This window comes from Paroedura picta, chromosome 11 (assembly GCF_049243985.1).
Source record: "Paroedura picta isolate Pp20150507F chromosome 11, Ppicta_v3.0, whole genome shotgun sequence".
NCBI classification, from domain to species: domain Eukaryota; kingdom Metazoa; phylum Chordata; class Lepidosauria; order Squamata; family Gekkonidae; genus Paroedura; species Paroedura picta.
In genome coordinates, this window is record NC_135379.1 from 14,972,666 (window position 1) to 14,985,318 (window position 12,653).

The following is a 12,653-nucleotide window of genomic DNA, read 5'->3' on the forward strand; positions in this document are numbered from 1 at the left end:
GAAAGGCAACGTGCCTTACCTGCAGCCTAGCATTAGCGCCAAGTTGTTTGAACGTGGCCAGGATTTTGCTCTTCGTACCCCCTCCTTGGGGAAAGAGTCCCTGTGCCGTAGATTTGCATGGGGTGACCTCAGGCCAGCCTAGCATTTGATGGGCCAGCCTGTCATTTGCAAACAGGTTTTGATAGGCAGGACAAAGCCAATAAAAGCCGGTGAAATTTTTACTGAGATGCTATTCAATACGTTGCCTATGAATTTTATGGCTGCAACCCTAAGAAGAAGAAGAAGAAGAGTTGGTTCTTATATGCCGCTTTTCCCTACCCGAAGGAGGCTCAAAGCAGCTTACAGTCGCCTTCCCATTCCTCTCCCCACAACAGACCCCCTGTGGGGTGGGTGAGGCTGAGAGAGCCCTGATATCACTGCTCGGTCAGAACAGCTTTATCAGTGCCATGGCGAGCCCAAGGTCACCCAGCTGGTTGCATGTGGGGGAGCGCAGAATCGAACCCGGCATGCCAGATTAGAAGTCCGCACTCCTAACCACTACACCAAACTGGCTCTCTTTGGGAGCAAACGCTACTAAATTAAATGGGACCAACTCCCGTGTAGGTTTTCTTGGGTTTGCTTTCTGCATGTTTCTTCATATCCGCAACTCGGAAGCCTGCCTCTGCCAAATCCTGGTGCCCATGGCTTTGCAGTGTTTTGCCTTGGAAACCTAAGGGGTCGCCATTAGTCAGCTGTGACTTGACAGCAGGGTTACGTCCTTTGAAGTCCACTGAATTCAGCGGGCTTAGAATTGTTTTGTCTATCAGCTTGGCTGCTGAATTCACTAGGCAGGTCCTAGAGAGACGAAGATCCAGGAAATAAAAGATAAACATTTGTCCATGCCCCCTTCCCCCAAGGACTTACTTTTTTCCAATAGTAAAGCTGAGAATTTTGAACACCATCAGGGGGAACAAAACTTTATTATTTCTCTCTCTTATGACTATTATTTCTTTCTCATGAAGATCCATTGTTCATAATAATTGTATATAAATTGGCTTTTTCTGGAGTTTCTCAGTTCAGTTCTGCCTCTTGTCCCACTATGCCCATCTTGCTCTTTTCCACTGCTCCAGACAGACGAATGCTCTGTCTTGATCTAACCCGCCACGACCCCTGTGAAAGGGTCGTTCTACTCCTAAAGGGGTCCCGACCCCCAGGTTGGGAACCACTGTCTTAAAGCCAAGGTTTTACTTACTCAAATTGTGTTGTACAAACACTGTAAACGCAGGCAACATATTTGCAAGAATATTGTTTAAATGTGAATAATTTCCTCCTAACGAATGTGCAAGAAACCAGAAGATGACGCTGGCAGGGGCTCATGGGAATTGTAGTCCATGGGCATCTGGAGGGCCGCAGTTTGACTACCCCTGCAGGAAGGTGTGAAGGTCTGAAGAATCAAAATCCGCTTCCCTGTTCTGTAACTCACTGGGAGAGGTGAAGATGCAGAGGGCCTTGGGTTCAGAATGTACTCCTTATTCACTGTAAGCTGCAATTTCATTGTTTCCATTTCATTGTGTATTTAACTGAGCGTGTTTCTCTCTTTTGTTTCAGAACGTATTAATTGTGGAGGTAAGTCCACCGTGTGTGCATATGTGGAAAGACTAAAGTTATGAGGTTCAGTTCACACCTTATTACACACACTCCTAGATCCAGATATGCAAACAGAATCCTATGAATTCCACAGAAGCTTCACTGGGGTGATTTTTAATTTTGGTTATGCAGCAGGGCGGGGTGGGGGGGTGTAGTTCATTTGAGTTCATTCCAAGTGAGGTCATTCCAAGTGTGGCCTTTAGCAAACATAATCTTTGCTTAGACCTTTTGTAGTTAAAACCCCTTTTAACCACAATGCCAAAGGAACAGAACCACCCAAGCGGTCAGAATTAGCTTATTGTGGTAGAGCTATCAGCTCACCTTTTAAAAAATTCCTTTCATGTTTTACAAAGGATATAATTGGAACCGGAAGGACAATGAGAGCTCTCCTCAACCACATTGAGAAATACAAGCCCAAAATGGTTAAGGTAGCAAGGTAAGTAACATTCATGGGGGGACGGGGGACTCTGGTAGGACACGTGGCCTGTATGCAGAAGGTAGTGGCCTCAATCCCTGTCATCGCCAACCGAAGAAGTAGAAGCACTTAGAAATGTGAAGGCCCACGGAGAAAAATGGAAACATTCAAGAGAGAAAGTTCAACTTACAGGACTATTACAGTAATTGGAAATTTGGGAGAGCGCTGAAAAAACTTCCAGGGAAATATTTTATCTTTTGGATTGAGTGAACTGCTTTTTTTTTTTTTTTTAAGATTTTGTTTAGACTGCACCATTTTGAGATTTTGATGTTCAGCATTCTAGTGCCTTAGACAATGATAATTTTTGTGTATATTGCATTGCTCAGCATATTTTCGAGAATATGTATTTTTCAACTAATTTTTTTTTAATTTGAGTTGTTTACTGCCACCCCTGGGCTAGCCGGGAGTTTATTTGCTAAAATGTGTACACTAATAATGCCCTACTCACAGGTCCAGTGTTATAAAGTTTAGGCTGTTATCCAGATATGCAGCCAACCCTATTATGAGTGAGAATATTTCTATGCAAATAATAGACTTTTGTTTACTACGAAGTTTATGTTTTTTGTTTTAATTCTTTCCTGTCTCGGGTAGCAATTCCAACCCACACACACCTTGTACTAACTATCTGCTTTTTTGATTGTATGAGACTAAAGTATTTATTCTTTAAAATGTATATACTAAATAAGATATAAGGTCACAAATTATGAATCGCCAGCTGAATCAAACTGATTGGTTGATTGGCTTGATCAAAAAAGTAATTAGTACATATATTTCCAAATTCCCAGAAGTTTGTCATCAGTGGGAGGGCTGGGAAACACCCAACTCACCCTTTGATTTTTTCTCCATTAATAATAATAATGCTTTATTTTTGTAGCCTGCCCTTCCCAGTTGGCTCAGGGTGGGTATACTATGTATAATTACATAGTAATTGCTTTAACATCAAGAAAATAGACAGGTGAGTAAGATTGGAGCAGGACAAGGGATGAACTGAGTTTTCTTGTAGGGACCAGAAGTTTTTCTCTTTGGTTGGATTACAGAAAGGGTCAACTGACTCTGCAGCTAAGAATAGGGGTAGGACAGGGCAGAGGAAATTCTTAAGAGTTTCCCTTGGTCACCATTCAGACATCTAAGGCATTCTTGATAGCAGATGGAGAGACAGCAAACCTATTTGGTCTACCTTAAGCAGGCTAGTGCAAAGGGGTGGCAGGTTACAGTAGACGAGTGATGGGGATGTGAGTGTCATGCATAGTGTAGGGGGTTGGACTAGATGACCCATGAGGTCCCTTCCAACTCTATTATTCTGTGATTCTATGAGTCCTGAAAGGATAAAGGAAAGTTTAAAATAAGGCAGGGCAGGCCAGGCCTCAACACCTTGTGACTTGCTGAAGCCAAACCCAGCCATGGAGGGTCAGCCACTAGGGATTACAAAAATAGGCTTTCTCCCCCAAGCATCTTATTGGCTGCATAAGGAAGATGAGTTTGTGTTCAGCTCCAGGTGTCACAAGCTGTACGGGCCCTGAGGCAAGGGAAGAAAGGGCAGGGAAGAATACACAGTGAGGAGTGCTCTGAACAAATCCAGTTTTTTTCTTTAATCAGAAAAACATTTTGCTCTTTATTTCGTGACAGTTTGTTGCTGAAAAGGACATCTCAGCCTGATGGGTACAGACCTGATTGTAAGTGGATTTCTCTTCCCTTCCTGGCTGTGGCTAAAATAGGCAGGAAGTGACCCATCCAGCTCATGGAACATTTTTGGCATTGATGCTCAGAAGGATGTTTGTACACTGAATGTGAATAAGAGTGTTGTTGTTTTTATATACTCTGCTTTTCGCTAGCCGAAGGAGTCTCAAAGCGGCTGACAATCGCCTTCCCTTCCTCTCCCTACAACAGACACCCTGTTAGGTATGTGGGGCTGAGAGAGCTCTGTGAGAACTGCTCTGTGAGAACAGCTCCAACAGGACAGTGACTAACTCAAGGTCGTTCACCTGGCTGCATGATGAGGAGCAGGGACTCAAACCCGGCTCTCCAGATTAGAAACTGCTGCTCTTAACCATTACGCCAAGCTGGCTGGGAAGGGGCTGCAGTATAGAAAAGTCATTTTTAATTGACCAGGAAACCCCCAGCCAGGCCTGCCCCTTCTCTTTTGATAAGCAGAAACCAGCAGGTAACAGTTTTCATGGTGCAGAGGGCTTGGATGGGAGACCAGAGTTGTTGTGGTATAATGGTTAAAGCAGGCTTTCTCAACCAGGGTTTTGTGAAACCCTAGGGTTTCTTAAGGGCCCTGGAAGGGATGGGAGTTAATTAATTTATATGTATAACTAGTATCAAAGCCCATTTAAAATGGGCTTTGAAATGGGTGGCAGGCAGGAGGGCATGAGAGGGTGGCCGTGGCTCCCTGTGGCCTGCGAACTGGGCTAAAAGGAGTAGAAAGACCCCCCCTACCCCCGCCGACAGGGCTTTGTGGACTGCAGGGAGGCCGAAAACTCCCCCCCCCCCCGCCGCCTGGCTCCCTCACGGCGGGAGTGTACCTGTGGGCCGCAAAGCCCTGTTGCTGCCTCTCTCTTTGTGGGCAACAATGGAGGCCTCATCCACAAGGCTTCTAGCAGGCAAGGAGGAAGGGTGGGAGCTGGACGCGGAGGGCCAATCAGGGTGGACCTGGACAGACAGGGCCCTGGACAGTCTCCTCCCAGGAGGCTGTTTCCCAAATATATAAGGGAGCGAAATAATGTTAAGTATTTAGTAAACATTTATCAGGTGATGTGACTGCATATGGTCATGTCAACCTATCTCCCCTCTCCTAAAATGGCATAGTCATGTAGGAGCCAACCTTCTTCCAAACTCTGCTTCAGATCTAGATAATGCATGAGGAGAAGAACGTACGAGCCTGAAATCCTGTAAGGCATATTTTTAAAATCTCTTGAGTTTATTGCTGGAAAGTATCAGAAAATTCACTTGAGAATTAAGCACACCCAGTGGCTGCCTTCAGAGGTCATGAACAAACTGAACCAACTTTGGTTTGTAAGAGGAATGACAATCATAGATTGAGTCATTTGAACGCAACCATTACCAATTTGGATTAGAGCTGCAGTTGGCCAAGTCTGTATTTTCTTTCCCTCAAAATGAGAGGATGTATATATTTTTTGCAGAGAATTGTGGGTCATTGTGTGACCTAGCTGGGTACCTTTGGACAACTCTGAGGAGGGGCCTGCCGCAAAGATAAAGCACTGTGAAGAGCTTCCAATAAGTGGGGACTCTCAAATATGAGAGTCTCTGCTTATTGCCTTTTGGGGGGATTGCATATTCCTGTTAGGGGGTGTCCTGCTTAATTGTCAGCCATCATGATGGCTTCCTAAGTTTCACAAGAGGTGGAGTTGAGATTTGGCTGTTGTATATGTTTTCCAGGTCAGTAAACTATCATGAGAAAAAAGCATTGATGTTAGTATTTCAAACAATATCGTCTTTTCTTTGTATTTCCCATACAGATTATGGATTTGAAATTCCCAATTTATTTGTGGTGGGCTATGCCTTAGACTACAATGAGCACTTCCGAGATCTAAACGTAAGCATCCCTTACTCCGTGGTCCTTGAATAAACTTTTCAAAGTTGTGGCTCACAAACCTGGCCAGTCTGTGTTGGGTTGCCTCTTCTGCATTTGGAACAATAACAACGCTTTTGCTATGCTTTCGAATGCTCCGATTATTTCCCCAAATCCCTGACAGTGTTGCTTTTTAATGCCCATTTTGCGAATGGAGAACTGAGGCTGAGGAATTATGTGCCTGTTGAAAGAATCTATGGCTGAGGTGGTATTTCCATGCTGGTCTCCCAGGTTTAGTATGTCTTGCGTATCCACTTTGAGCTAGTGCAGTGGCCCCTAACCCCCGGTCCAGGGACCAGTCTGTGGATCAGTTGGTACTGGGCCACGGCTCCTCCTCATCCTCCTCCCCAGCTGCTGCTTCAGGGGCTGCCCTGCCACTCTGCGCTTGGCTCACCTTTGGTGCTCTCCAGTGGCCGCCATGGCTGGCCCCCCCCCCTCAGCGTGGCACTGCGCAGCTGCTTCTGGCAGCGCCCCCCAGTGGGCGACGGGAAGTCAGGGGCACCAGCGGGAAAGCAAGTGGAGCAGGGCCTAAGGCGGTGGCGACATCCCTTGACAAAAGACTACCCCCCCCCCGGGCCTCATTAAAATTGTCAAGTGTTGACCGGTCCCCGGTGATAAAAAGGTTGGGGACCACTGAGCTAGTGCATCTGGAGAGTCCTCCCTTCTTGACATGTCTGAAGGTGGAAGGATTTTGTGACTGCCTCCTGTCAAATGGAAAGCTGGAGAGGAGTCGTGGTTCAGTGTTAGAGGATTTGCTTTGCATGCGGAAGATCCCGATTCAGTGCTTGGCATTCTCCAGTTAAGCAAGGGTCAGCTAGTAGGTATTTTAGAAAACGTCTATTGGGAGGGCTGCTACCAATCAGGGTAAGCAGAACAGGGTCAAGCAGCTTCCTGTGTTCAAAATGCATCCCTTCCATTCTGCAGATGTCTTTAGTTTTGTTTTTAAAGCAATGTGGGAAGGGGTATCTTCAAACTGTCCACATCTCTATGGCAACGTAAGGTTCATTGACCCTTTGATTTTATTCTTTTCATCTTTAAGGCGTATGATTTACACTGTGCATTTCGAGCATTTGTTCATGGCAGCTCACAAAATGTGTCCAGTCTTATGTAAGATGACCAGACATAAATGAGACAATAATTATAGAGGAGGGAACATTGCTAAGTCTTGTCATGTACGTGGGCAATTCCTGCTTTCTGATTCCTACTTCCATATAGCTATTGCTGGTATTGGTTATTCTGGTATTGGTTAATTCATTCTGTGCATTTCAGTATTTTTGTAAGCTGATTGCTCTGACCAGTTTAGGTAGGAGTGTAGAGGTCTGTATCTAACCAACCGTGCCGTTCTGAAGAAAATGTAAATTTCTCTAAGAACAGATGGCAATGTTAACAGATTCTTGACCTCCAGGGGGGAAAAGTTTCACATGGGTTCAGTGATTGGCAGCCCCCTCCTAGGAAAGCGTAAGAGCTATTAAGTCTCCGGAACGACATGGTTGGATATAGGCCAAGGCAAGCACCATTAAAAGAAGTAAGCACATATTAATGAATGTGTTTTATCTGTTCATCTTGAGGGTGTACTGAGATGGATACTCAGCTCTGGATGAAAATGCAGTTGATACTTCCACTTGTAGCAGTTAATTGGCTCAGAAATAAAGATCTCCACAGATCTTCTTTTGCAAAGCAGTGCATCAACTAATTAGGATTAATTGTCCAAGTAGCACTTAAAAAGTATATAAATCTACTACTGCTACATCCTACTAATTAGGATTAGTAATAAACACAGTTAATTGCCTTTTTTATTCATCGTTGACATTAAACACTTTCATTCTTTCAGCACCTGTGCGTTATCAATAACCACGGCAAAGCCAAATACAGAGTCTAAAGAAGTCGTTTGCTGGGCCGTACTGGAATTTCGACAGAGTCTCCCGAAGAGCAGTTCAGCCGACATCCATCTCACTCATCCTGGACTTAAAAAGTGGTCTTTTCCATGATCAGACTCCTCACACTGGGTCACTGTAGGCCTTCTTAATACCTCAGTCAGTACAAAACATCTAGAAGTCTTAATCTTTCGTATAATGAGTTTTGTTCGGAATAAAGATACAATAGGTAAGCCAGAGATATTTGTTTTTACCCAGTAATCCCTAAAACAAGTTCCTTTGTCTCAAACACCAGTGTACTTACAAGACATATCTGTGCCTTCTCGCTGACCCTTTTTCTTTCTCTTTCTGTCCTTGCCTCTGTTTACATCTTCTGAAACAAGGGCTTGTGCCAACACACCGGGACATCATACTCTTAAAATGCAACTTACTAAATGTTGCTGCTGGCTATTTAGAATCCATATAGTATTAACATATATAGCAAAACAGAAAGCAGGGAACATATCCTGAGAAAGAAAAGAATGGTGTAAAGGAGCTTTGGAATTCAATGGGAGGAGCTATGAAATGCCGCAAGTATAGATAATGTATTGTTGTTGTAAGTTGCAAAGTTGCGTCCGACCCATCGCAACCCCATGCATAATGATCCTCCAGGCCTTCCTGTCCTTTACCATTCCCCGGAGTCCATAGATAATGTATATAACATGGCAATTATATGATCTACCAAATAACTTAGTCTACATTGGTTTCTTCCATGAGGTTGGATACAGACCAGACATTTCCAGAGGCACAAGGATTTCTGGTCACTATGATTTCCCCACCATTCCCCTCCCAAAGGAACCCCAAATGCCCCCCCTCCAAAATCTTAGTCTTGGGAAGAAGGGGGTGCCTGAGAAGAGGGTGGCCAGAAAATCATGCACCGTGAGCAGAAATCCTTGCACCCATGGAAACGTTAGTCTTGGGTTGCCAGCTACAGGTTTGGAAATCGCTCAGGATTTGAGGGAGGGAGCCTGAGGGCAGCTGGGTTTGGGACGGGGAGAGATTTCAGTGGGGTATAATGCCGTAGAGTCCACCTTCCAAAGTAGCCATTTTCTCTGAGTGATCTAATCTCTATTGCAAGATCATTTGTAATACAAGGAGAACTCTAGTCACCACCTGGAAGCTGGCCACCTTGCTTAGTCTAGATCCAACCAATAGATACCATCTAGAGCAGAGATGACCAACCAGGGGTCTGTGGGAGCTCAGGAGGGCGTCCACAGCATTTCCTCTCCTGTCTTGATGGACTTGGCCAAAAGCTAGGGAACTGGCCGTTTCCATTGCTCCCCTCCTTCCTGAATGAGACCTTTTGTGGTTCCTCCATGGTCAAAAGGTTGAAAAAAGGTTGATCTAGGGTGATACAGAGTCCTAAGCTTCTAGTATCAGACTATCAAGCTTCATTTCAGTGACAGGATCATGAGATGGATACGGTAGCTGATATATCCCTGCCTGTATATGACCCAAGCCTTATTACCTGGATTTGGCCCTCCCCCACAAAAAAATCGCCAGGATACCAGAAGTGCTGATCAGAGTGGCTCCCTGTGGTGGATTGTGGGTAGCCGAGACTTAAAATGACAGGATGTGGTTTGCTGGCCCTGATGTTCTTTGTAAACTAATTGCAGGCCATAGATATTAAAAATGCCCTGGATTCAGCCATGTGAATGGCTCATCCTCCTTGAGGCTCATTTACTATGCATGTATTTTTTCATACAATCATTCTAAGGCGACAGTCTTAAAACGCTTGGAAATAGATCCCATTGAACTCAGCAGGATTTTCTTTACAGTAAACCTGCTTAGGATTGTGTTTTGAACCATCTGTCATTCTTAGGTAAGCAATTGTCGTTCTCTTATCATTTTCTGGAAGGGAGTGAGAAGCAGCATAAACATATACATTGACTAGAAGGATCATTGGTTTTGAGTCAGATCTCATGCGTGCACTTATAGGACAGCCGAAGAATGTGATTTTATAGGGTTGATCTTCGGTGAATTCGATTGTTGGTGGGTTTCTGACAAATCAACGCTCTCTGTTCCTTCCAAATAGAAGCAACAACAGAATGCTGCATCTTTCCAAGGTACTTTTGATTTGACCTTTCAAGAGCTAATAATGTGCCATGGATGTACTCAACTGTGTTTAATATATGGGGTTTTAATCGGGACAGAACAATAACTACCATAGCATCCAAGCTGCACCCATGAATTTGTTTACAATCTAGCAGGGGTGGTCAAACTGCGGCCCTCCAGATGTACATGGACTACAATTCCCATGAGCCCCTGCCAGCGAAGGCTGGCAGGGGCTCATGGGAATTGTAGTCCATGTACATCTGGAGGGCCGCAGTTTGACCACCACTGCAATATAGGAACGTTGCAGACTTGACACAAAATTGGAAAGCCTTCAGGAACACACATTTCTATAACCTAAAATTAATCAAGGTTTGCTTAGAAGGCATTTATTTGTTTTCAGATGTTTGTCTCACTGATCTTGGTTTGGCTTTTTAAATATGCACTTAGCCTGTGATCACAAATGCTGGTATAATTGTCTGGAACAACGTATACTGTATTCAAAGATAGGAAACCTTTTTTATAATAAAACTCTAAAGCATTTTTAAAGGATCCTTATGAAGTCTGTGTGATTTTCTGAGTGTTCCTGTTTTCTGTTTCTCCCTCATGTGTAACAGGATGCTTCCCCGTTTACCTATTAGCCTTAATTAGAAGAACAATAGTATACATAACTGCTCTCAATAACTTCCTGAAGGAAGCCAAGGCAAAAAAAAAAATGGTTTGCAGTTTAATATGAACTGCTTGTTCCAAACAGCATGGGGCTTTTTGTTGTTAGGATGCCGTTAACTATATTTTGGTATACAAAACCCTTTGCTATATTACATTTTTTTAATGACTCCCCCCCCCTTTCTTCTTTCGCATATTTGCACACACCATAGAGGCCTTTTTCAATTTAAAGAAAGAAAACAATGTAAACGTTTCCTGTGCATGAATAATGTCATTATGTCCCATGAATACTGTACTTTTGTATTTTTTCTTAGCTAAATAAAATCCAGCACGACTCGCAATCATGACAAGGTTATCTCTATAGCAGCCTTTCCCAATTTTTTTTACCAGTAAGAAACTGCTGACATTTTCTTCAGGCTTCAAGAAACCCCAGAAGTGGTGTGATTGTGTAAAATATGGCTGGGAAGTATAGCTGTGTATACATCCACTCAGGGCCCCTCCTTTTCCCACCCCCTCCAGGCCCATCACTAACCATTTTGGGAGGAGGGGGGGGAGGTCAACATGGCCATATATGTTGATATTGCCAGATAAATATTTAACATAATTTTAAAATATATTAAAAATTAACTCCCACCCATTCAGGAAACCCAGGTTTGTCAAGAGGCCCCAGGTTTTCACAAAAACCTAATTCAGAAAGCCTACTCTGCAGTGTAATTAATGTATCCATTTACCCTCTGCAGTATTTGTGAATGTTTTATATGGATTTTTTTGTGGAAATAATGAGAGGTTGGTAGGGTAAATTTTCCTGAAATGAATTAGCATTCTCGTTGGAGAAGGAAACAGACTTAACCAGCCATTGCAACAGATAAATTTGGCTTTTCTGATGCACTTGTGTTCTTAAGATTTAGCACAGGCCCCATGGCTGCCATTTTTTAAATTGGTTCCACCTTTTACTGGTTCAACCTCGTGGCACCCATTTTGTTGTGCTTATTATCTGCTTTCAGAATATAAAAGGTGCCCAGTGGTTCGTCAAGGTGGGGGGGGGGGTCACTTTAAGCTGTAGGGACCCTCTCCCAGTTCTGAAGATCCTGTGTTTGAACTTTAAGGGACACGATACTCTGTTTCCAAACTGCCCAGTTTTTAAAATCTGAGCTGTTCAAAACCCATATGTTTGTTCTTGGCAATTAAAGGTCATCTTGGTATCCAACAATATAATACTCAAACTGATTTTATTCATTTTATAGTGTTGCATAACATTGACCTTCCTACATTTATTGTGACATTTGGGAATAAACCCATTTTGTTCTCTATGGGTGATTTTTTAAATAAGCCTAATTTGCCAACAGGGATGTGAGGACTTTTAGATCAGGAAAGAAATTATATGGTAAACCATTTACCACTTAAAGTAACAAGGAAATAGATAGAGATTGAGAGGGGATCTGATAACCATCTTCAAGTATTTAAAAGGGTGCCATATGGAGGATGGAGCAGAGTTCTCTCTTGCCCCAGAGGGACAGAACAGAACCAATGGGATGAAATTAATGCAAAAGAAATTCCATCTAAACATCCGGAAGAAGTTCCTGACAGTCAGAGCGGTTTCTCGGTGGAACAGGCTTCCTCGGGAGGTGGTGGGTTCTCCATTTTGGAAATTTTTAAACAGAGGCTGGAGAGCCATCTGACGGAGAGGCTGATTCTGTGAAGGCAAAGGGGTGGCAGGTTACGGCAGATGAACGATTGGGATGTGAGTGTCCTGCATAGTGCAGGGGGTTGGACTAGATGACCCAGGAGGTCCCTTCCAACTCTATGATTCTATGATAGTAAGCTGCTTTGACTGGGATAAGACAGTTTATAAATATGGTCATATCACAGAGCACATAAATACTGATGTTGGACCATCAAAACATAGATTCAAATAGGAAACACCCATCATAAAATAGACTGTTTTTTTTGCAAGCTATGCACTTTCATGTACTGCTTGTCCCAAGATGTAGACAAATAGACCCTTTAAAGACCAATTCCAGGAAGTATTTTTTAAAGTCGTCAGTGTTCCCCACCAAAGTAATACATTTTTTGAAAGATTTTCTTATGACTGGATTAGGAGTCTGAAAGCATTTGGGTATGGCTCTTTGGGCTGCTTCAGATTCATTGATGCAGAATGATTACAGGGATTTTGCTAAGCCTCGACAGGATCTGTAGGCATGAAAAAAGAAAGCCCTTGAGGTTTGAGAGCACAGTAGCCCTTAACAGGGCTGATTAAACTGTGATGCTCTGCTGTCCATGGACTACAATTACCCTGAGCCCCTGCCAGCAGGGCCTCATGGTAAAAGTA

General features: G+C 43.5%; 1 protein-coding gene across 2 annotated transcripts in view; it reads left to right on the plus strand.

Annotated features, from left to right (window-relative positions):
• PRTFDC1 (phosphoribosyl transferase domain containing 1) overlaps positions 1 to 10,210 on the plus strand; it is a 48,786-nt gene extending 38,576 nt beyond the window's left edge. For both annotated transcript variants that reach the window (XM_077304416.1, XM_077304414.1), the window contains exons 5-9: positions 1,588 to 1,605; positions 1,980 to 2,062; positions 3,728 to 3,774; positions 5,581 to 5,657; positions 7,525 to 10,210. In XM_077304416.1, coding sequence (XP_077160531.1) covers positions 1,588 to 1,605; positions 1,980 to 2,062; positions 3,728 to 3,774; positions 5,581 to 5,657; positions 7,525 to 7,572 — 273 coding nt within the window. In that variant the 3' untranslated portion in view covers positions 7,573 to 10,210. The remainder of the gene's footprint in view (positions 1 to 1,587; positions 1,606 to 1,979; positions 2,063 to 3,727; positions 3,775 to 5,580; positions 5,658 to 7,524) is intronic.
• Positions 10,211 to 12,653: the final 2,443 nt, after the last annotated feature.